Source organism: Atractosteus spatula, chromosome 21, assembly GCF_055471065.1.
Source record: "Atractosteus spatula isolate fAtrSpa1 chromosome 21, fAtrSpa1.hap1, whole genome shotgun sequence".
Classification (NCBI taxonomy): domain Eukaryota; kingdom Metazoa; phylum Chordata; class Actinopteri; order Semionotiformes; family Lepisosteidae; genus Atractosteus; species Atractosteus spatula.
This window is the reverse complement of record NC_142726.1, coordinates 5,161,810-5,185,533: the sequence shown is the minus strand read 5'-3', so window position 1 is coordinate 5,185,533 and position 23,724 is coordinate 5,161,810. Positions and strand designations below refer to the sequence as shown.

General features: G+C 38.8%; 3 protein-coding genes across 5 annotated transcripts in view; 2 read left to right on the top strand and 1 right to left on the bottom strand.

Moving 5' to 3' along the window:
* Nucleotides 1–824: 824 nt before the first annotated feature.
* LOC148817035 (1-phosphatidylinositol 4,5-bisphosphate phosphodiesterase gamma-2-like) lies at nucleotides 825–4,205 on the top strand. The gene is made up of 5 exons (XM_088939152.1): nucleotides 825–862; nucleotides 1,850–2,019; nucleotides 2,979–3,173; nucleotides 3,587–3,706; nucleotides 4,094–4,205. The coding sequence occupies exons 1-5, from the start codon at nucleotides 833–835 to the stop codon at nucleotides 4,203–4,205; spliced, it is 627 nt and encodes a 208-aa protein (XP_088795278.1). The 5' UTR covers nucleotides 825–832.
* Nucleotides 4,062–12,322, top strand: LOC148817034 (1-phosphatidylinositol 4,5-bisphosphate phosphodiesterase gamma-2-like). Of its 2 annotated transcripts, XM_088938626.1 has the most exons (7): nucleotides 4,062–4,274; nucleotides 5,003–5,071; nucleotides 6,834–6,955; nucleotides 8,489–8,603; nucleotides 9,828–9,992; nucleotides 10,555–10,637; nucleotides 10,836–12,322. In XM_088938626.1, exons 3-7 carry the CDS (start codon nucleotides 6,842–6,844, stop codon nucleotides 10,866–10,868), a joined length of 510 nt encoding a protein of 169 aa, XP_088794752.1. In that variant the 5' UTR covers nucleotides 4,062–4,274; nucleotides 5,003–5,071; nucleotides 6,834–6,841; the 3' UTR covers nucleotides 10,869–12,322. The 2 variants fall into 2 exon arrangements, with proteins under 2 accessions (XP_088794752.1, XP_088794753.1); XM_088938627.1 differs by lacking the exons at nucleotides 4,062–4,274; nucleotides 5,003–5,071 and having other exon boundaries at nucleotides 6,708–6,955.
* Nucleotides 12,323–16,995: 4,673 nt separating this feature from the next.
* Nucleotides 16,996–23,724, bottom strand: part of cmip (c-Maf inducing protein) — a 75,858-nt gene continuing 69,129 nt past the window's right edge. For both annotated transcript variants that reach the window (XM_088938624.1, XM_088938625.1), the window contains exons 16-21: nucleotides 23,336–23,476; nucleotides 22,432–22,479; nucleotides 21,962–22,108; nucleotides 20,950–21,055; nucleotides 20,417–20,487; nucleotides 16,996–19,193 (exon numbers count right to left, since the gene is read on the bottom strand). In XM_088938624.1, coding sequence (XP_088794750.1) covers nucleotides 19,140–19,193; nucleotides 20,417–20,487; nucleotides 20,950–21,055; nucleotides 21,962–22,108; nucleotides 22,432–22,479; nucleotides 23,336–23,476 — 567 coding nt within the window. In that variant the 3' untranslated portion in view covers nucleotides 16,996–19,139. The remainder of the gene's footprint in view (nucleotides 19,194–20,416; nucleotides 20,488–20,949; nucleotides 21,056–21,961; nucleotides 22,109–22,431; nucleotides 22,480–23,335; nucleotides 23,477–23,724) is intronic.

The window sequence follows — 23,724 nt, the reverse complement described above, 5'->3', positions numbered from 1 at the left end:
CAGAATAAGAGGAAACAGAAAGTTCAGATACTGTACCTGGCTTAGCTGAGGAGTTAATGATGGAATTATGCCAAATGTCTCTAAATCAGAAACTCCCATAAAAGGATATACAACCAGAAAAAGAACTGAAATTCTAAAAGGCCTCTTGCAGGTCTGCTCACACTAGTATGTTATGTACTGTATGGCATATTATGTACAATTATGTACAGTCTAGGACTGACTGTCTAGAGCTGTAACAAAGATCGCGCTTTCCTGGATAAACTCTTTTTCTAAATAATTGATTCTGATCGCAAAGATTTTTTTCTTTTTTTTTCAGAACAAAACATCTCAACACAAATCTGAAGATGTATTAAAAGGCAAATTTTACATTTGTGATATCTTTGAAGAGGTATAGAGAGCTGGGGGGGGGGGTATAGAAAGCCTTATATACAGTCATCAGCAAGCAGAGATGTAGAGGGCTTGTTAACTTCTCTTGAATTAGGCATCTGGTTGATCCATTTATGTAATTGAGAGCTCAGCAGGAATGAACACCAGAAAGATCTTTAGCTCTCTAAGATCAAGGCAGGATCTGGTATAGACCAATAACTCACCAGGTAAGCTATAGAACTGAATGAAAACTGACATAAACAGCTGATCTCCACCCAGGCTGGGTGCATTTTTCTCACCTGTGACACCTTGAGAATCTTCCATAATTAGGTGGCCAGTATTGTGAGGCACAGTGTAGATAGAGTGTACAGTAAATTGTCGTCTAACAAATATTATCCTCTCATCCTTTCAGAAATGGATTTACCATTACTACATTGTTATTGGAAGGATGCTTTATTTTTCTGAAATGGAAGAGGAGACAAGTGACTTATCTGAGGTAATTTTTATTTTCAGTCTAAGCAGCGTTTCTTAGACCAAAATTTGGGATTAGAAAGATGACCAAAAGCTGTTTTGTTTTGATTTTTGTGAGGAGGCTACTCTGGTTAAAGTTTTAAACTCAGTAGCAACAAGACCACTCATTTTCTTAATTAAAAAAGCAAAACATTTTAATGTGTTAAACATTTGAAGAGCATGGCTTCTATGCTCAATATGTTTCAGTAAAATTTAAATTAATAGAAGTGAGCAATAATTGTTTGTTTAAAAGGCCAGCAGATCAAGCCTTCCAAAATCACTTTATCATATCAGATTCTATCCTCGAGTATCTGCTTCAAGTCCAGATTGCAGTCTGTAGAATCAGGGTGGAGTGGCCTTCAGAGAAGGGAATTCATGTTGCAATAGCCATTGCCTGACAGGGATTAAGTATTATGAATCTTGTGCCTTTGTTTCTTGAAGGTCAAGGTAGGCTCACAGTGGTGGATTGGGATAACTAGGAACTGGTAATGTCACACTGGAGTTTTCCTAAGTTCTTCTTCTATTTCCAGAGTGGAAGTTATGAAATTATTACATGTCAAGGAAAGAAAATGACTTCTCTCTTTAAAAACCTATTAGCTTGCTTTGCTCACAGAGAGGAATTAAAACACAGGACGGAAATTAAAATACATTTGAGAATGATCTGAGACATGATAGACTTCACTGGTACCACAACAATGTAAAATACAACATTGTAGCACATGACCAGCATCTGAAGCATGTTACACACACAGGCCATGGACTATTGCTTGAAGTCTGGTGAGAAGTCTGAAGTGTAACATCACCCTGTTTCATACAGTAGTTCACTATGAGATTTCTTACACTTAATTATACAGAGTATAGCTGCAAGTAAAGATCGTTTTAAGAGATAGGGTTGTGATTCAGAGTACAATGAACAAATGTTTATACTGTTCCAGGTTTGTTCTCATCTGTGAAGTCATGGGCTGTGTTTCAGGAGCAGGAGAAGCCTGATAGACATCTCTCTGAGCCCTGGTATCATGGGGTGATCAGTAAAGAGGAGGAAGAGCACAGGTTTCAGTTCTTCGAAGGATGCGAGGGGACAGAAGGAGCTTTCTTGGTCCGAGAAAGTATTTCTCATGAAGGAGGCTACACTTTGGTGACATGGTAGGATTTGTAGGTTCTTTTTAATGTCTGATCATCAATCAATTGAATTGTATCTAACAATTAGTGAATTTCCATCGCAAGTTTAACCCGTTATTATTGAAAAATAAAACTTTTACTACAAAAACAAGGAAGTTTATCAGTGAATGTTTTGAGTATGATGTGGGCACAGCTGAAACCCATATTGTATAGCATGCTTTCGAATGTGTTATTTGTGCAGTTCAAGAAAATAAAGCATGCAATTGCAAAAGAAAAGCAGCTTACACAAGAAATAGAAGATCTGACATTATATTCTGATAAAAGATAAGAAATTGTGATATATTAGAAAAATTAGAATATAAGAGAAAAGAGCAGAAAAATATTGAGGAAAAATCTAAATATGCCCTTTTAAAAAAATAAAGCTAAATGGATGGAAAAGGGTGAGAAATGTAACAAATTAGTTTTAAATATTCAGGATAATAATTCTTCTAAGAAAAATATATCCAACCTTACAGTATAACTAGTAATAATAAGATTCTTGCTGAGACACTGGAGAGCTGCAGGAAAGGGAAAGATATTTTTCCTTGCAGCAATTGCCTGTATCTCTTCAGCGTAAAAAGAGTGCATGTTTCTTTCCAGAAGAAGATTATTTTAAATTATAGGAAGAACAAAAAGGAATCATGTGAAGGTTTTATTACCAAAGAGGAATTATCTCAAGCAGTTGTCCTTTAAGCAGTATTATATTGTTATACTATACAGATGTTAACCCAGCATACAGTACTAACAGAATGGAAGACAGAAGAGTCAAAATAAGGCAGTAAAGTTGAGAGAGTTTCAACCCTAAATTCTAAGAGCCAAGGACATTACACAATGAAATGAAAGCATGCATATTTGCAGTCCTGTACAGTGTGGTGCAAGGTTATTCATCTTTCATCCTTAATTTTTTTGTACTCATTTCCAATGTTTTTGTCTGTTCTGCGAAGGAAAAATGGAAAACGCCATAGGATTAAAATTTTCCAGGATAAGGAGAAAAGAGTGCGCTATTGTAAAAAAGGGAGAACTTTCAGCAGCTTGTGCAATTTAATTGAGCATCACACAGGCAATACCTTGAAGACTGACAGGCAGAGTATGAAGCTGTCTGTTGCGGTGCCCAACCCCTACCTTCATGAATATCACAGGTCAGTTGAAAAGCCACCATATTGCTTTTTTTTAAATGACTTAATGCAGAATTCATGGATACAGAGACTCTCTTATTCTTCCCCGATAGCCAGTTACCTCTGGAGTTGCAGCTTGTTAGGAATAAGGAGAAAGGTGCTGTTTTGCACTGTTATTTGTGAAGTCATTACTCTAATACAGTCAGTGGTATGGCATTGATTTAGTATGTGTCTGTGAAAATGTGTTTTTGTAAAAACAAATGGGTTTTTGTACTGGGGATGCTGCAAGGTGACTGTAACTGCAGATTGTTGATTTGGATTGATATGGATGGGTTTAAGATTGTTTGAAGAAGTCCATTTGTAGCTAAAGGACTGGGCTGCTCCATATGCTGCTGCTATGGTTGATCGTGTGATTAGCCTCTTTGTTCTCCATTCAGCTGGTTCTACAGCAACATGAGCCGAGGTGAAGCTGAGGAGATTCTCCTGAAGATTCCCCGCGACGGAGCTTTCCTCATCCGAAGCAGAGAGGAACAGGACTCCTATGCCATTACTTTCAGGTAGGGTTTTAGGATCTCTGTGCGCGTGCAGTGTTCGACTGTCTTGCTTTATCTGTGTTGAAAACAAGCAGTCAGCAGCTTCACACCATTCTTACGTCCGTTTTAGCGTCATAAAAAAATGTACTCTAGGACTATTGTAGCCACTTCTCAGAAACCTCCCTGTCTTTCATTGTCTTTGGTTTTCAAGAGGGACCTGGAGTTGTCACTGCAGCATGCTTTCCAGTTGATTTGAATTTCACATTATTTGCATTTCATTCAAAATAGAGGTATGGGGAAGAGGATGTTTTTGGTATGTTCAGTGTCTCATTCCCTGTTGTCTATTCTCATAAATGCCTTACAACTCCTAAATCTGAATCTGTATCTTTTGAAAACTTCTCTCTTTCTAAGGGTGGAAAAGGTAGTAAAGCACTGTAAGTTCCACAAAATAGGCAACAAGTTTGTTTTGGGAACATCCGCTGAGTTTGACACCATAGTGGAGCTGGTGCAGTACTACAGATAAAAGCCTCTGTACAGGAAGATCAAACTACGGTATCCTGTGACACCATGCATACAGCAGCATTTTCAAATGGTGAGTAATGACAGGCTGGGGCACAGCTATTGCTCTTAATGGTTAAAGTGATCAATGGCTAAAATTAATACTCAGATCACTGCAGCTAAAATTATACAGTATCTAATGGAGAGATGAATAACAGGAGAAGGAGGGAAAGCTGTTTTAATATTTATATAGCCTGCATTTATTATAAATTACATTAATTGATGTAATTAAATGTGCTCATAAGAAATTAAAAGTGCGAATGACACTTGAATGTTAACTTTGAAATAAGTGGAGAACTTTAAGACAATTTATTTTCTCAAACAAGACACATCTAGGAAGAACAAAAGCCACATTGTGCAAGCTTCAGAAAGAATAAAATTCAGAAGTAAGAAAACAGAATGCAAAAAAAAATCTGCATCTCAGAGAGAATTTCAGAGGAGGACAAAATTAGCTCACTTAGCTGAACATGAATCCTGTAATGATGTAAGGGTTGGTCCAAAAGATACTGAATTCTGATCTTCCTGTCTTTGAAAGAACTATACATTTGTTTGCTTGCTCAGTCTATGTCTTTTCTAAAACAATCCTTTGTGGTTAAGATTAATGCTCAAATAAACCATGCAGTAAAATATCTCTCAACAAGATTTCCATTGCCAAGACTGATCTGCTATGCAGTGTTTCTTCTTGTAGTTTTAAACTACCAAAAAGCGTAATATTGTTGGGAATTTTGTCTCGTGTTTATTTTCACTTGTATTATTTTTAAGGTGGTTGGTTCGCTCTATACGACCAAGATGTATATTGATTCCAGTGAAATAGAATCTTCACAGAAATCAGTAAGTATGTTAAAGGACTGCTCATATCCCCATTTGTAGCAATTGTACGTGCAAATGTAGTTAACTTATACTGTGTACTATATCTTCTCATATCAGGCTTCTCAGTCAACAGGTTGAGATATGCTTCTAGCTCTGAATCAATATCTTCTCCTTATCACCGCAACTGAGTTTTTGTGCATTTGTGCGCATTTGTGTGTTTGCCTCAATGGCGGTTGCATCAATTGTTTTCCATTAAAGGTGCAGAGTCCATCATCTGCAGTTTGAGCAGTTTGTTTCAACAGAGATTCTCCTTGTAAGCACCATGTGTTCCACAGAGCCGCACAGTGTGTGTGTGTGTGTGTCTTGCTTTCTTCTACTCTTCTACATTGAACAAGTACAATGAAGCTTTTATGGTGTATACTAGGTTTAAATAATTTAAAAAAAACATTTCAGGCATTCCAACAAAAATACTTCCTCAACTGTTGAGGAAAGAAATGTAGTTACAGCTCAGTAAGTCTGTTGTAGCTCAGTTTTCAGGCAGTAAAATTTCTTTCTAAACAGGTGAAAAAATACTTTTGTTCTAAACATGCTGAAATATGCTGTCTTTTGTCCTAAACATTTTTTTCAACCATTTAAATCTTGTGTGCAATATAAAAGTCTCCTTTTCTTAAACTGTACTGTTTTTTACAAAGGTAAAAAACGTCTTCTTTTCCTGTTTGAATGCCATAGTATGTAAAATAGGTATTGTTTTGTTTTGTTGAAAGCTGAGCCTAACCCCTCAAGATAATGTTACTGATCAACATATTGTTTAACTCAGTAAAAATTAAAAAGTGATTGATATTTAAAATATTAAAGAAAATATATTTAAGTGCTATCTACCTTCCCATTCTTACTCTCTTCTTGTTTTAAAAACATAAGCACAACATTTAGAGAAATCCAAAACACTTCTTTGTTTTCTTAAACTTGAAAAGCTGATGAAAAAAATTATTTAAAAATCCACACAATTCAAAGTAAACAATAGATCCATGCTTGTATTCCCTTTTTCTTATTTCAGACTCAGTAGCACTCAACTTTCAAACTCCTGGTGAGATTCGCAGCAGCACTTGAAAACATGGCACAGATCAGTATGGTTAGCGTATGGGACCTGCCAGAAAGTTGATGCAGAATTATTCATTTTAATTCCCATACATTTACTTGGGATGGCATGGTTGTGTTTTGGTTGGCAAGTCTATCCTTGGATGCCTTCTGTTTGCATGGGGTTTGCAGGTTCCCCTGAGGCCATGTGTGTTTTCATCAAGTGCTCTGGTTTCCCCTACAGTCGAAAGACATGTCTAGAGTATTTGGCATGACTGTATTGTTCCCTGGGTTTGTGCGCCTGGTGATTGACTACCTGCCTGTCGAGAGTGTATCCTGCCTGGTGCCCATGGTCTTCAGGTCTCTGACTCACCAAGACCCTGTACTGCACTAAGACAGACTGTTTTTTTTAGAAGGCTATCCCAAAGTCATGCTGAAACCAACTTGGGACAAACTGTGATAGAGTGCTAAATGTAATGTGGAAGAATCAGATAGTGAACAGGGCTCAGCTTTCAGCAGCTTTAGCGAGTTGAACATAATAAGAAAGAGTACAAGCACAAGTGATACAGTTGCTATGATAACATACACACATGGGTATAATACAGAAAAGAAATAGCTCCAGAAGACAGAGATCACACTTTAATAGTAAACTTGTGACTCATGACAGCACCACCTTGAGACTGAAGATCTGATGCTGCTTCCTTTGTAGATTCACAAATGCAGCTCAACAACGCCTTGTTTGGGCACAATGGGAGGTCAGGGTATGTGCTGAAACCTGACTTTCTGAGAGGCATGAAAACCCAAGAAAAAAAACAGACGGTCAAAATTCAAGTAAGAAAAGTATTTTTTTATCATCCCAGTAGCTTGTCTCATCAGTCGAGTTCATGTGGGCTTTGCAGAAAAGCTAGATTTGGAGGACATAGCATTACAAAATGATGATGACGATTGTAGTGTGAACACTACCCAGCCTTTTCACCCTGCTCCTCGACACACTGTATGATATGTAACAGGTCTCGTGGTTTAGGATGAGACTGTTTGAATACCAACATCACTTCCCAGGACTCTCCATAACATTTCAAGTCCCTGTAGCAGAGCACCAGCCTTGCAGTGTACCGTAGTTTGGTTGTACAGTATGTCTGCAGTTCAGAATTGCCTGAGGGGATGGTTTGAAGCTGGGACTACACAAGCTACACTAGTGACATCAGTCAGACTGATGACCATAAGACAATGAGGTCCCTGCGCAGATTCAGGCAGAAGAAGAGTCTTACAGATCCCCCAAATTTAAATTCCTGTTGACAGTGGGTTCAGTGCTTGTCAAGGCTGTTACATTCTCAGCCCCACTCTGCATGCTGTACTCACGAAGTTAGTAGGCCTCATTAAACTGCTCTTTAATGAAAACAATGCACTGTGGAGCAATAAAAGCTTTACTAAAAAAAAAGTTAATGAAGAACATTTTGCCATAGATAATGACATTTCAGTACACTTTAAAACAATCCTCCTCCTGGAGGCCAGGATCTGCAGATTTTCTAGGTCTTGTCAAATCCCCAGTTATTGAAGGGCCGGAGAAGAGTAGTTAAATTAGTCCAATTAAGTCCATAATGAGCTGATGTAGGATGTAGTAGCTGGGTTGCAGTTATAAGGCAGTTTGTAGACTGTACTGTATGTGTACCAAATTTCATTCATCTCCTTCTCTCAATACACTTGTTTGAATAGAACAACTCGTTTTACAGCCCCCATCATCAAAAAAAGTGATGTCCACTTCAGTTAGTGCCTTAAACAAATTGCACCTCTCTGTGTTCTTCTGATGACGACTTGTCTTTCTGTGCAACCTGGGTGAGCGTTTGACGTTCTTGGCTGCCATCTGTTGCACACTTAGGGAATTGGAGGGCAACATCCTTTACACTATCAGCCTGATTATTTATAATGTTATTTCATTTTAAAATCCTCAGATACTCTGGTTCACTTAAGAAAAAGCTATTGACAAATTTTGTATGCCCTTATAACTGTCTTCACAGACAAGACAATTTAAATATATTTTTTTTTTAATTTGGGACAAAAATGTGTTATGGCATGTCAAGGTCTTGATTTTAGAATTTCTGAATTTTGTCTTGAGACTTTACATAGTGTATATATTGATATATATATTTTATATGTTTAAATTCTGAAACCAAACACATCCTCCTAACCTATGGAGAAATGGTTTATGGCTGCAGTTTTGGTGCCACCAGAATATTGAGGCAATAGACCACATTTCACAACACACTCTTAACCTGTAAATGGTAATTGGAACAGTGTTGCAATTATATATGCTTTTTGTTTTGCTAAGTATGCTTTTTAAATTGATTTTTTTTCCTTTTTTGGAAGGTCTTCGGAGCCCGTCACCTCCCAAAACCTCAGAGAAGCATCATCAGTCCCTTCATAGAAGTGCAGCTGCATGAACATTCTCAAGAGCCCAAGTATTTCAGCACCTCAATTACAAGTAAGGTTTTCAAACAAGCTCTGAGCAGTGCAAAAGCTCTACAACTACGAGCCGGAATTGCCAGGCCTAAAGCAAACTTTTTGACCAAAACCATCTTGTCACTAGGAAGAGTCAACAAGGCAATGTAATCAGAATTTTTAGAAATCTTTTTTTTTTTCCTTTAACAAAACCTCTAAGGTTCTGGAAGTCAGTCCATTTAATCTGTGTCAGTAACAGTGCTAATGTACATTGTGATTGAAATTGAAATTATGTAGATTGGAAAAAATGCATTATTTAAATATATTTAAGAGGATACATACTATATATATGTATACTTAAATATACTTAAACTTAAAACTACAATGACTGATCCTGGCACTTGAGTGCCTTGGTATCACTAAACTTTAAGATATGTTATAAAATAAAAATAGGCAAAATTATGGAAATGGGTAATGCTTTTCATAGTTTCATGTATATTTCATTTTTCATCTACCAGATTTGGAATTGCCAGTATCTTTTAATGTCTCGAGGGCCCCAGCTAGCTCTATTGGTAGAGCATGAGACTCATAATCTCAGGGTAGTGGGTTCATATCCCACGTCAGGCGCCAGGTCCTCCATGTTGGAGGTTGGGCACAAGGCTAACAACCCTGTCCTGTAAAACACTAATGTTATAGTAACAGGATGTTGCTGCTCCTTCATGCTGGAAGGCATAATGGGCAAAACATCCATCCATCCATCATTTTAATGTCTCAGCTCGAAACAAAGACTTCTGTATTGTGCAAGGTGGGGGTTAAAGATGGGACATTTTTTGACATGCTGTTGGCCCCATAGTGCCTTGCAGGAGTGTTTCTGCTGAATGGTTGAGCAGAGCATCTCGTACTGACATCACTGCAAGCATGTAAGCACACTTGTGTTTGCAAGTGCTGTTGTTTTCACTAAGACCCCTAGACAGATCATCCTTAACTGTTAGCATGGGAGGTGACCCAAGCTTTAACCTCTAGACTATTAAGCCATTTAGCTGCTCACTATGTGGGAGCAATGAATTGGTAACTTTGACGTATTAAGAAAATAATTTATGTACACTTAAGCAATTAATAGCTCCAGTGAAATGTAATCAGATCAGCCATTTCAATACCAGGATTGATCATCACAACCTTAAACCACGACAGAACAGTGTTTGTTGTTGTGCCGCAGGTCCAGCGCGTTGTTGGCTCAGTGTTCTGTACACATTGTTTCTCTTTGTAGGTGACAATGGTCTGAATCCGGTGTGGGACGTATTTCCAACGTACACGTTTTCCGTCAATAATTCCGACTTGGCCTTCCTTCAGTTCATTGTATCTATAGAGGATATGTTCAGTGACCCCAGCTTTCTGGCTCAGGCCACCTTTCCTCTCAGAGCAGTCAAGACGGGTAAGACTGTCCTGCTTTTACAGACACCTCAATTCAGATATTACATCTATTTAGAGGTTGCTGAACACTCTATCATCTAATAAAAATGTAAATACCGTATTAACAGTAACTACTGTCTTTTATCTTTAGTATTAATATCCTCTGCCAGTTTTTTTTTGTTTACTGATGTTCTATTGCAGAAGTTTTAATGTGTATGATAATAATCCCTACACTTATATAGTGCTTTTCTAGACACTCCATTCAAAAGCTCTTTACAAGTAATGGGGACTCCTGTCCACCATCACCAGTGTGGAGCCCCACCTGGATGATGTGAAGACAGCCATAGTGCGCCAGTACACTCCCCACACACCAGCTATCGGTGGAGATGAGAGCAGAGGGATGAAGCCAATTCAAAGACAGGGATTACTGGGAGGCCTGATTGGTAAACAGTAGAATTATTTGAGAGGAGTATTAAATTACTTGGGGATAGCATTTTTTGCTTTCACTTCATTACAGTCTGACTTGTGTTTTCCATTGCAGTGCCTGTTGAGATTGTGTCCTGAATTAGGTGTTCGTTTTGCAGGCTTCAGAGCAGTTTCGCTGACAAATGGATTCAGTGAAGAGATTGAGCTGGCATCACTTCTGGTGCATGTTACAATACAGAAGGTACAGTAAAAGGATTTCTTCAGCTTCCTTATGATAAGAAATAATTTCACAATACAGTACACAAGATCATGAGACATGAGTTTAACTTACTCAATCCACATGATTACAAATTACACATGTGTTTTGCTGATGATTACAAGATGGTAATATGAATTGACTTTACAACTTCCATTCATTTGCTGCTTTCTGTGTCTTTAGGACGTGATTAAAACACCTGGAGCTGGACTATAGCCTGGAAAAGGACAAAACCCTTAAGTTCCAAAAGTGGTGTTCAATGTGATTAATAACAGATGATTCATCTTGAATGTAAATTAGCCTGGTGTTATGATGCAGGTGGGTAGATCACAAACCTGCAGATACTGCGATCCTCCAACACAGAAATTGTGCACCTCTGATCCAAACTAAATAGTTTATACTATTCTATATTATTTTTCTAAATTTTATACAGCAGCAACCCTCACTCCTGGTCCCAGGGTGCCACAAATTCTTTTGGCTTTCATTCAGCCTTAGCACTTAATGACCTAAATGAACTGATGATTGACTTAAAAGGTCTTAATTAGAACTGTTTCCATATCTTTAGTTGGAGTTCTGTAAAAAAGCTGCAGAGCTAGAAGTGAAGAACATAGTTATACTGTATTCCCTCATCTCATACTGCTTCCTCCCCAGTTCCGCATGAGATAATTCATCACTTCATCACAAAAAATTGTATAGTCCAGCTCTTTGTAGTACAACACCTCACAGTAGATGTCAACCATAAGATGTGAATGTGAACTACTGGTCCTATTGGCTCTAATGGGAAAATTGTCAATAGAGTACAGTAGGTGCACTTCTCTAGGAATGGAGAGTACTGTGTGGCAGGATCTATTGATTTCACATTGATGATTTAAGGATAACAGGTTAGACCTGTGGGTCTTTAATTACAGTCACACAGTAAATAAAAATCATTATAAGAACTAACGTTGATCTCAAGGTAAAGACTAAGTAGATGGATTTGCAGAAGGTCATCAGTGATAATACGTTCATATTTGGGGACCAGTTAAATGCTGAAAGGCCTGCTTGCTTTGAAATGCTTATCTACCAATGATTTCTACTGTATATTACTATCCAGAATTTTATTTGTCCAAAGATGTTGTTTTTCTACAGCAAAGTTGTCATGGGTTTGCTTGCAGATAAGCTACAACAATCATATTAAATAAGCTAACAAGTAGTGCTATTTTTTGCCATCCAGCTTGGTATTATATCTACAAGTGTATTGCAGTGCCCTCTAAACTTCATGCTAAGTTGAATAAATCTGTCCATCTGATCTTTTCTTAACATTCTTTGGTAACAGTAACTGTGTAAGGGGAGAAATATTAATGAAATACACATTAAGAAGATACAGGAGTAAATTCACTGATAGTGATGTCTGTCTATTCTAAAGGGATAGCACTCTGGACAGTGTGGATTGTTTCCAGTTTATGAATATGTATGACAATGTGTATTGTATGTATTTAGATATTTTGGTCAGTCAGCCTTGACACCTCATAATGTCCTAAACATGCAGTTAATGGTTTCCTTGCTATATTATGTGTTTGTGTAGGCCTGTTTTTTTAAGCAAACATTGGCTTTAATACAAGTGGGCATGCTTAGGAAATGTTTCAAAACGTGAAAATTGGAGCTGCTAAATGTCAATAAAGAGCATCCAAAACCCAGGGTTGTGATTTCTTTTGCAAACCCATGACTGTGTTGCATTCTTCATCTGATTTACATCATTTAAATGTCTTTATAGTAGTTCGGTTTCACAGAGGTATAACATAACACATAACATAAGATAACATCACTTTATTAGCCCTATACAATTTCTTGTACTAGGAATTTGTCTTTTCGCATACCCCAGCTTGCTCTCCATGAGACACAGACACACAGACAGGGAGAGAAGCTTGGGGTCAGAGCATCAGGGTCAGCAATTGTACAGCACCCCTGGAGTAGTTGGGGTTAAGGGCCTTGCTCAGGGGCCCAACAGAGTAGGATTCCTCTGCCAGCTGCAGGATTTGAACCGGCAACCTTCCAGCCACAGATCTTTAGCCACAGAGCCACCGCTCTACCCTAATCAGTATCCTGTGTGATACTGACTTTGCACTGCATCCAGTCCAGTTTGAGGGGTAGTTATTGTGAGATTTAGTTTTCTGTATCCATATGGAAAATAAAACTTTTGTGTACCATTTTTTGGATCATTTTATGGGATGATACACATTGTCCTTTTTATTATGCATTCTCATATCCTGTAAAAATTGTTCCAGTATTCCTGACCTCTTGGCTAGCTCTTGGAAATCAGAGAATGGAAACTTTACTTGGAATCACAGTTTAGCATTTCTCTGAAGAAATCAAGAGCTGGTTCCGAGAGAAGCTGCTGTTCCCCACGCAGTGTAAGAGGTTGAGGAACTGCTGATGAGGTTTCTTCGCTTGTACAGGAACCCATCCAACTTTCTGACACTAAGGCAGAGCCTTGCATGAGCAGGCAGACTTCATTCATGTAGCTAATAGAAATTGGAACACTGTAGCTCTCTGCATGTGAGTCTCCCTAAAGCTTCAACCACAATCGTAGAGTTCATTCACAACTTGGCAGGGTCGTACCTATTCAGACCACCTAGAGAAGATGTTGGTCATGCACTTTGAAGGTTATTTTGGCTTCCAGTTTCTTTTAGCATTGCTTTGTACGTTTTTGACTAACGTTTACCAGTTAGGGTTAGTTTCCCTCAGGAAAGCATTATTTCTGCCTGTACAGAAATGCACAGAAATCTTAATAAGAAAGATAAATTGCTCTTTATAAAGTGGAGAAAGTGGACAACCGTGAACCCTTTTTCAGAGCTTTTAAAGCATGCCACCAATGCACAAAAACCTCTTACCACAGATAGGAAAGTTATTCGAAAGAGGCTCCAGTATACAGCATGTAATCAAGAAGGAACAAGCATGGGGATGCCTCCACAGGGACTGGTCCATTGTTTCCTATGTCGCTGTGCACTTTGCCTGGGACTCTGCACCCTGGCCGTTAGCTAATTGCACTCCATGGGATGTGGTTATAAAGCATTAAAGAACTGTTCCTTGGGAGTCATTAGGCTTCTGTTTACAGACAGAGAGCTCCTTAGATTTCACTAAGGAGACCAGTTAGGTGTCAATAGTGATCTTTGAGATGTCTTGGGAGTGACCTAGTGTTTTCTGAAAATTGGCTTACGTGCAGAGGACATTAACGTAATGGCTCTCATGGTGTCATTTTTTTTAATTTGGAAAATGTGCCGAATGGCTATTAATGTAACCTGACCTTTTCTCTTCCTGTAGGGTAGGTGTACAGCCAAGATGTAAAGCGAATTGTGTGGCCAGGTTTGACTGCTTTTTTCACTTCTAAAAAAAAAATATTTTCGGCATCTGGTGGAGGTTCCCTGTGCCCTTTTCACTTCTCTTCGGGGCTCTCACAATGTCTTCTGTTTTGACACCCCTAACAAGACTTGACTTGAGTGAAAAGGAACAGGTAAATTGGAACTGGACTATTCCGTGAAAAATGGTGTGGGCGGATGCTGACCACTTGCGTGGAAGAACAGGTCAGAGAGTGTAAGGAAAATCAGAACAAAAGGGCGCTATGGCACAGAGCTGGCCACCACCTCACTCCCTTTATCACCATAAAGACAGGGAATTCAGTCAGCCTGACGAATTAGCAGGAATGGCAGATCAGCTGTGTGAAAGGGAGGAAGTTTCCTTTGTGAAAGATGACCTGCCTGACAAGCTAGTTTCAGTCTTAAGCAAATTTTAAGAGAGAGAAACATACTGGAGCTTCCAGATTGAGAGCGCTAAGCCTCAGAGGTGGTGACAGTGTTGTGCGGTTTTGTTTTGCGTCTGTTGGTAAAAACTGAGAGAGTGGTCCTTGCTATAAGTGCGTTAACTGTGGCAGAGCACCCTGACAGTGTAATTTCTTAGCGGGGGAGTCCTTCAAAGCTATTTCTTCAGTCTTATACTGGTTTTGAAGTACTCTTTAAATTATGTGCTTTGTTTTTGGAATTAACTGTTTGCCTAAGGTGACGATCAGCAAACTGATTGCCACAGTAAAAAACTTGCCTAATAGCAAGAACTTACAACAGTGGTCTGCTGCATTTACTCTGGCTCCCGAATAATTATCAACTACGAACTGAATGTGAAACCACAAGACAATGCTATCAGTTACATGATAAGAACATGCAAAACTGACTTCACTGCATGCATGTGTCTCTGAGGACACTTTGGATTCAACCAGAAACTTTGGTTGCCTTAAAAGTCAACTAAACTCATTCAAAAATTGCACATAAGACAAAAGAATAAGGAAAACAATAATTGCAACAAGCTGATTTACAATGTCTACCATTGTTAGTTACTGATATTCAATGTTTAATATTGTTAGTCTTAACATTGGATCCCTAAGTAGTATAATTAGTACAAGGAAAAAAATAAAATAATTTTCCTAAAAAAAGAAGCCTAGCATAGTATACAGTCTATGAGTACTGCTTGGTAATAAAGGCCCTTAGATTATGCTCATGATTTCCAGACAGGAGCTTAAGATCAGTATACTTTTAGAAACTTTCCAAAATTAGCCCCACCAATTAATCCCCAAATAAACTGAATTCATGTTAAAAAGATTAATCACATATACATTTGCTGGTCAAAATATTAGGAACCCAAAGTCAAATGAACAGGGGCTTTCAGTTGCAGCACGTAGTTAAGGAATAGGAGACAAGCTTTGAGCATGTTCATGAGCTAGAAAAACCTCCACATCTCACTCCTGTTAAACATTGATTGGACCAGAAAACATTCCAGAACCATACAGTAACCAAGCTAGAGTCCTAATTAAGTCCTGTTTAAATTGTCTGCTACTCGGAGGTCCTCGTGTTCTGATATGTACTGATGGTTCTGATGGTTACTGACATTTTGACCAATGAGTGTTTTAAGCAACTCGATGGCACGCATACTCTTTGGAAATGTATCAGATTACTTTCTTTCTCCTTTAGGGATTTACAGTACATGCCAAACCCTTAACAGACTGTTAAAAACTATATGAAGCACGGCTTACTCTGGAAATATGTTTTAGGAATGCACTGAATCCACTGAAACCATTGTACCATTGGGCCAGGCAGCAGCGTCTCTCTCTCTCTCCCCCTCCTCCAGAGTCGGAATCCGCCGGCTTTTTTAATGGAATTGGAATTCTTCCCAGTCTGGGTGTGGCAGTAAGGTGCTCTCTCCTGTGTGAATTCGCTGGTGTGTTTTAAAGCTTAGAAACACACCACACCAGCGAATTCACACAAGATGAAGCCCTTTAAAAATGTTTAAGGGATCCCGTTGAACTGACAGCGTCCCCACTCGGGGAACACCTCGGACTACAGCCTTTGCTCCCAGGGAGTTCCACAGGGCCACTGCAGAAGGTCTTCGTCGTCGTGATTGAGGGGTCAGGACATTCCACTTCCAAACTCCAGCTGTCTCCTACAAACACCTGCTCCTTCCTGTGCAGCAGTGGGTCTTCACCAGCCCAAAAGGGGACAGACGTTCACTCAAACATTTCAGAAATGTCAAATGAAAACGAATGTGCTGCAAATCCTCTAGAGATCTTTGTGGTGTGACGTAGACCAGTACAGCAATTTACCTTTGCGTTCAAAATTGGTTTAAGTTGGCAACGCTTCTTGTACAATAACAACAACAGTCGCCGCACTGAAATAATAAGGAGAACCAGAAAATAAATATTTTCCAATAACTAAGCTACCCTAGCATTGGTCTAGCCTAGTCCTGTCAATTGCAATTTGTGTGGAATTGAAAGTGAGGAACAGAATCAAACTCCATCATCCATCATGGGAAAGACAGGGTGTCACGCCAAATTCAATCAGCTGACGCATTTATGCAAAACAGTTCACAATTTGTACCCATTTATACAGCAGGGTATTTAACTGGAGCAATTTGAGTCAAGTACCTTGCTTAAGGGTACAACAGCTGTGCTCCAGCTGGGATCTGAACCTACAACCTAGTTCTGAGTTGAGAGCCTGAATCACTACTACATTATAAATCAGCTGACAGTGCATAATTTTAAACTAAAATGTTTTTTTTCCCCCGATTCCCATTTATCCTTTCCATGTGAAGTTAAATAAATACCCAAGGCAGAACATACACTGGAAATACATTGTGTATTTCTGCAGAACATACACCTTGGAGTGCACATAATAACCAGGTTGAAAACCCATTTAGATATATTACAAGAGGCACACCAAGTGACATCCAATACAGCCAAATCAGTCATGCACCAAAATCTGCAATTTATATGTGTCCTAGTTGTGCAAAAAGCCAGATAAATAAAGAGTCAAAATGCATGTGATGAAACATATTCACTTACAGTTTATTTTTCTCGAAATTATTTCACATCTTATTTTAACATTTTTTTTTTTTACAACAGCTACAGAACAGTAGTAAACCAATCGTAAAGCAAATGTGCTGAAGAGGAACACAATGGCAGCATTTTTTAATAACTTTGTATACACTACTGAACCGCCATACAGCTTCAATCTTTCTATGGAAACCCTGGCACTCAAAACCAAATTAAGACTTAACCGATTAAACAAAACAAACAGAACTAAACGACAAATAAAACAGACAAAATGACGTGGTTTTAGTTTCAGTGAAGTGGGGGTTTCTTTACCTTGTAACAAGATGCGAGAGATATTTAAAACAACAGATAACAATTGGCCTCCGTAGCAGAAAAAAAGCTGAAATAATATTTTGCAACCATGATATTGTTATAATGTTCCCCAATTAACGTAGCACAATCATGACGAAAACAGCATACTTTGCAGGTACAAGGAAAGTAAATTGCTGAGCAGTGGTAGAGTCCAACATCATGTGTAGAGACACTCCCCACAAAAGCATGGCGTGCCCCAGAGCAACTACCAGCCTCAAAAACTGAACTTTGAAAAGGAAACAAAAATCACATTTAACCAGGGTTCTAGGTACTTAATGTCTAGTATGATATAAATAACCTTCTTATGGGCCTAGTACAACTTACCTAGAAGATCTGTTCAGTTTCTGGTGTTAAAGAAAAAACTGAATTAACCACAGTAAAAAACAAAACAGAAATTGAAAGAATATGTTGTAGGCTTGAGACGCCAATCTAAGACAAATTCCTTCTCTTTCTGGAATGAACATCTATCTTTCACTTTCTGTTTGTGGTTTGTCGGTTGTGGGGGTTCTTATACTGTATGTGTGTGAAGAGAAAAATGGCTTCAGGGCATTTGAGAGACTGTGTGAAGTGGTTTTGGGTGGGTAGTTAAGTGTGAATTAATCTTTCAAACCACTGTTTACTTTTTCAATTTAAAAAAACATGCAGCTTATGTACATGCAAAACAACAGCTACACAAATATAATGAAGGTTAAAAATGAAATGACAGTAAAAACAAAATAACAGTGCACTTCATATTTAAAATGGATTTGGAAACCAAAATCTTTAAATTCAAAGTATTCTACAAAGGATGTTCCATTAAGTCAGACAAAACAAAAGTCATATATATATATAAATGAAAAATAAAAAAGCATGTACACGAAAGATGAGAAGTTTGGTCTAAGAATTACCCCAAAAAATCTATTTTTCTGGTTGGCTCCTGTCAGAGTAAATTGAATAATATCTGTCTCGACTCAATTTTGTAAAAAAAAATAAAACAAAAAATAAAACATCTGGCACAGGAATAACAAAACTGACAAAAGACATACCCCAAAAAATAGAAACTAAACTTTGCAGTTCTTGTGGGCAAAGTTTTTATAGAAACCAAAGCAAGATATACCTGCAAATTATTTGTACAGTACTCTAAGCAAGACAGACAAACAGGGAATTAAAGAATTACAATTCATAAATAAAAAGCAGGTCCCAGACCGCCTTATTGTGAATAATTTTCTTAAATATGTGACTTATGTATAACTTTATGTACATAAAAAAATCATTTTCTCTAAAAAGAAACGCTACGTTTCAGGGTGCATTGGATGAACGCTTCTTTCAGATGATGCTTGATTTTTTTTCTTAAAAACTTTGTTTTAATACAGAGAAAGAAAGAAAAAAATGTATATAAATAAATGCAGAGCCGTGTGAAGGAAAAAATTACAGTCCATTCAAGTCCACGCAACGGAAAACAAAAATAAAGATGTATACAGTATGTGTGTTTTTGTTTTGACCCCACACAGAGCATTATTAGACACAGAAGGCAAGAAAAATCCACAGTTTTGTTTTTTCCTTGTGTGGTCTGTCTACCACTAAACGCAGGTCTTTCGGTGTCTCCTCAGAAGCTTGCCTATGGCCAAGGGTGCACAGGATGTCCTGGCCATGGACAGGTATGCATGGTAGGTGCAATGGGTGTGTAGAAGGTTGGTTTCTTTCACAGTACCCAAACCTGCTGCTCTACAAAACAGATGAGCTGAAAAGATCTCACTATAAAGTTTTTTTTCTCGTTTTTTTTCTCACCAGCTGTACTGAACGTTTCACCAGGCTTCTGTATAGCGCACGTCCACTTCTTTCAGGTTAGGCAGCTTGGCCTAGGAGCGAAAGACAAGACAGAACCGCCTGAGACCGAGCACATGACAGACACACACTGCGTGATGAGTGGAGAAAGGGAAAAATGTTCTTTGTGCGCTTCATAACCATTCCCGCACATTTGTTTCCTTTTAAGTAATAAAAGGTTCAGGAAACACCCCCCCCCCGCCCTCTCAGTACAACCCCATCTTCCAGGAATGGCTTAAAAATCCCCTTTTAAATACTAAGAACTGAATTACATCCAACGCTCCAGGCTTTCACAGGGTACAAAATCAAATCTGGAATGCAATTATGTTAAAACTTCCATCCCTTTATTTGGTAGCAGCGTTGGAACGCAAGACCATCTAGAATCGTTCTTTTACAATGCACTTTTTTCTCAGTAATTCATGACATGAGAAAGCAATCACAGCCATCTTTGGAAAAGTATATCCCCATTCTGGTGCAGAACACACTGAGAAGAAAAATCTGTCAGGATTATTCTCTGGGCTTCTAATTGATGGATTCATATAATAATTGTTTCTTCATATTCATACAACATATTTCTTCGTATTTTCACTGCAACAACTCCTGCACTGCTCCGGTAAAATGAGAAGGTACAGACAAGCTCCTCTGACTCACCCGTTCTTTTAACCATTAATCTTTTTAAATCCTGCAAAGCCCAGATCACCTAACAGGAGAGTTAACACCAACTGGAGCATCTCTTACTGCTGGGACTGTAAGACTGGGTGTGCCTGGGAAGTTGATGTTATACAGCAGTATAATGTAAGGCAGCAGTGTGGAGCAGTGATTACAGTTCTGGCTTTGTTTCTGCTGGGCTGTGGGTTTGAATCCCAAATGAGACACAGTCGTTGTAATCTGAGCAAGGCATCTCACGTGAACTGTACCCAGTGCAACTACTGTATAAGTCACTTTGGATAGAAGCATCAGCCGGATAAATAGTAGAGACCTGGGAAAGTTCTGAAGGTCTAATCCCATCCCTCACCTTGGCAACACTTAGCCAATTATGCACTGTCACAGGGGGTTAGCGTCTTGGACAACTGTTGTGCCTTTAGCGGATGTAAAGCAGCAGAACAGAGGTTCTTGAGAACGTTGGCACTTAAAATATCCAGTTAGGAAGTTAAGAACTCTCAAATTTAAACTAGCTAATTTGATTAAATTTGTTGCAGCCCTCTAAATGTGGAGTGGTTCACCCCGATGTAGATTTTCATTTAGAAGTGCTGCCTACCTTGAGATCTTCGTATGTGTCTGCAGACAGTTTGGTGCTGTTCATGTTGAGGCTACACAGGCTTTTCATGGCTGGGAAAAAAAAGCCCGTCGTTTTGTCACATCAACTCAGGAAAACAACACACGAAAACCACATGGCATGTTCTTTACAATTACTGTCATTCTCTTATTCAATCTATGTATAACCTGTAATGTACAGATAGATCTTTAATTATGTAGAGAATAATAGATTTTTTCACATTCCCATGAATATATATTCTTAAGGCAGTAAGTACCATTTTACTCTGGCAAGGTAATCATTTCTAATCATATATCCGTAATCTGTAAGACTATCTGTTATTGACAGAACTCTGTTTCTAATGTTATGGAAAAAACTGCAAACAATAATAATATCTAGAGATTACAGGCTCTAGTATTTAAAAGCCAGCAGATCAAGAAGTAAGCTTAAGAAACTAGGTACTTCTTCTAAAGCACTTTAATGTTTTTTTTCTTGTAAGAATACTCATTCTAATTGGTGTGGCACAGTTTCCTTACAGCTTAGTGCAAGCAGTCCTGCATCAGTCACTGGTGTTTCACACAGGTTGAGAACTTGAAGAGAAGTCAGGTGCTCGGAGAGAAGTCGTAATCCAGCATCTCCAAACTAATCGAGAAATGAGAGAGTTTCATCGGGGATGTGGCAGACTGAAGATACAGCAGATAGCGACAGGAAGATATTCTACTGACAGACAAGGAAATCATCCATTTTTTAGTTTCACCTTTCATTTGGTACAGCTGAGGTCTATGATTGGTTTCTATTGGAAATATAATGGTAATTCCCTGCAGTTAGAATAGTTCACCTTATAAGGGTATTACAGTACCTACACGTAAAAGGCAGCATATCTTATCTTTTTGAGATAAAAGTTATCTTTTTGAGCCTTTTAAAACAAAACAGATATTAGGATGTGAAAGAGCTGAAAGACATTATTTAAAGATAGGTAAAGTTCTTTCATGAATAAGTTTGTAATCCTTCCTGACACCTGTGCATCTGCAGGTTTTTATAGACCCAATTAAATTATTAGCTTAATTATAGTAGTATTCCTAGCTCTTAAGGTGCTGATAATTTAATCAGATCTACAAAACCAGAACCAGAAGTCAGCACCCCTGCAGTATAGGCAGTAATAGATCAGGTGTTGGAAAAGCAGGTGTAGAGGCAATGATGAAACCCTTTTCAGAAGGGTTTTTAAAATAATCATACCCAAATAATTTAGCAAAAAAGTAAATAAAGCATACATCTGCACTGAATACCTGAAGAAACAGGCCAATATTTGTGATATTTATGAGCTTACAGTCCTGATGCAGACATCTAAAAGACACAGAAGTATGAGTGATCCTGTTGTTCCTCCATGAGTCCACTGCCAGACCCGACAGTACATGTGGAACCTGTGTACAGTGCTCCACCAGGACTGTGTGCTCCCGAAGGCAGCAGTAGGATTTGAGAAAGGGCCTGTGGAAGGAGGGGAAGACATTGGAGGCTGACGGGGGAGCAGGAGGCAGAGGGCATACTGACCTGGGTTGACCACAGGTTGAGTTGTTTGAGTGAGGGCAGCTTGATGAGTTGCTCTGCGCAGGCACTGGTGACATTGGTGAAGGCCAGGCTCAGGTTCTCCAGGTTACCAAAGGACCCAGAGCTCAGGAGACGCGCCAGGTCAGCATCCTGAGAAGAGAGGACACGCAAACGCAAGACGTTGATGGACACCAGGCAATGAGAAGCATAGCTGATGTCCATCGAGACAGCATGGGTGTGACACAACACCAAGCAGCAGGAGCAGGATCTGGGGTGGACTGGCACTGAGTATACCATGCAGGACTTAACACTGACGGTCAGAACAGTACAAATAAATATATTTGACAGAGAAATTACACATTTCTCCCAAAGACAATTTGCTGAACTATCAGAGATCTGCCCTAGGAGAAAGGTGTTTTGGATTCACCTAGTAAAACTTTCAGTTAGAATCAGAAACCAGGAGGAAGACTTACAGTGGACTTGGATGGCAATGTAAGTCGTGTGGGACCACCTTTTCTTTGCTGTAGAAAACAAAAAATATATTTCAAAAACATGGAATTAAGAAAAGGAAGCATAGCTCTTCGTGATGTAGCTCTGAAGTTCACATCAATGGTGTGATTGTCATGTATTTATGTGTAACTATAAAAACAAACTTTCAGATGAGTAAATGCAGTGCTCTAGAGTCTAGACCACATGAACACTTTTACCAGTAAGCTACACAGGTGTTACTCCAACCTCAGCCACTAGGTGGCTCTTTTGCATGAATTATCTTTGGCCCCAACTTTTCAAGATAAGAAAAGCTGGAAAAAGGCAGATGAAAGTTTTTCAAAAGTTTGAAAGACCATTAGAGATCTTTGTCTTTCTGAATTTTACATTCTATTAACGGTGTCTTTTTTTGATGTCCCACTGTGAAAGTTGAATATCTAGAATGGGGTGAGACACTCACTGCCTTGCACAGGAGACGGATTGAAGTGTGGGAAAGGTTAAAAAGTTAGAGAGAGAAATGTTTGCATTGGAAAAAAAAAATTATGGCTGTTTCCAAAGGAGCAATATCAAATGTCTCGCTAGTAAAGTTCTTGAAGGCCGTGGTTTCCCTCTTCTGTCCTTTCACAACCCTTTTCTCTTTTTCCTTTCCTTATCTCTTCCAAATCTCTGGTTTCCCTTTTTCTACTCCTTTATTCCTGTTTTTACATTACGGTTGGATTCACACAGTTTTTTTCAGTATCAAGTCTTGATGATTGTTCTGATTTTTTCATTATTGTATACGGTACCATGTAATATTCTCTCTTTTCCCCAAAAAACCAATAAACAAATTGAACATAAACATCTTATGGCTCTTTCAGGTTTAGTTTTTCCCTCAGAGAGAAGGCCTCCTACCAGCTCCTTCAGCTCCCTCTGACGGTCGCACAGCTGCTCGTACATCTTTTTGCCGACCTCCGTGCTCTCCAGGGTGGAGATGATCTGCAGCTGGGTGTCATTGTTCTCAATGATGTTGTACTCCAGCATCAAGCACAGGATCTGGAATGCAGGCAAAGCGCACTGAAAGTGTCCTTTCAGACAGTGAGGCACTTTATTTTCTTTATTTGCATCCTCTTAAGATACCTCAGAGCAACACTTCAGCCGGTCTTCAGCCAGACCCTAGCTTTTCCAGCCTTCTGCCAACAAACCTCTTAAATCCTCCTACCCCTATTTACACCCCTCTGTTTTCGCACTGAACTCAAAATATTGCCACTACTTTCATTTTGCACAATGCTGCTCTCTGAATG

Bases quoted from the DNA above. Each gene is read 5' to 3' on its own strand.
- LOC148817035 (XM_088939152.1), top strand. From the start codon at position 833: ATGGAAGAGGAGACAAGTGACTTATCTGAG. The intron at 2,020-2,978 runs GTAGGATTTGTA...TGTTCTGCGAAG, and splicing joins GGCTACACTTTGGTGACATG to GAAAAATGGAAAACGCCATA. The intron at 3,174-3,586 runs GTCAGTTGAAAA...TTCTCCATTCAG, and splicing joins TACCTTCATGAATATCACAG to CTGGTTCTACAGCAACATGA.
- LOC148817034 (XM_088938626.1), top strand. From the start codon at position 6,842: ATGCAGCTCAACAACGCCTTGTTTGGGCACAATGGGAGGTCAGGGTAT. The intron at 6,956-8,488 runs GTAAGAAAAGTA...CTTTTTTGGAAG, and splicing joins AACAGACGGTCAAAATTCAA to GTCTTCGGAGCCCGTCACCT. The intron at 8,604-9,827 runs GTAAGGTTTTCA...TTCTCTTTGTAG, and splicing joins TTTCAGCACCTCAATTACAA to GTGACAATGGTCTGAATCCG.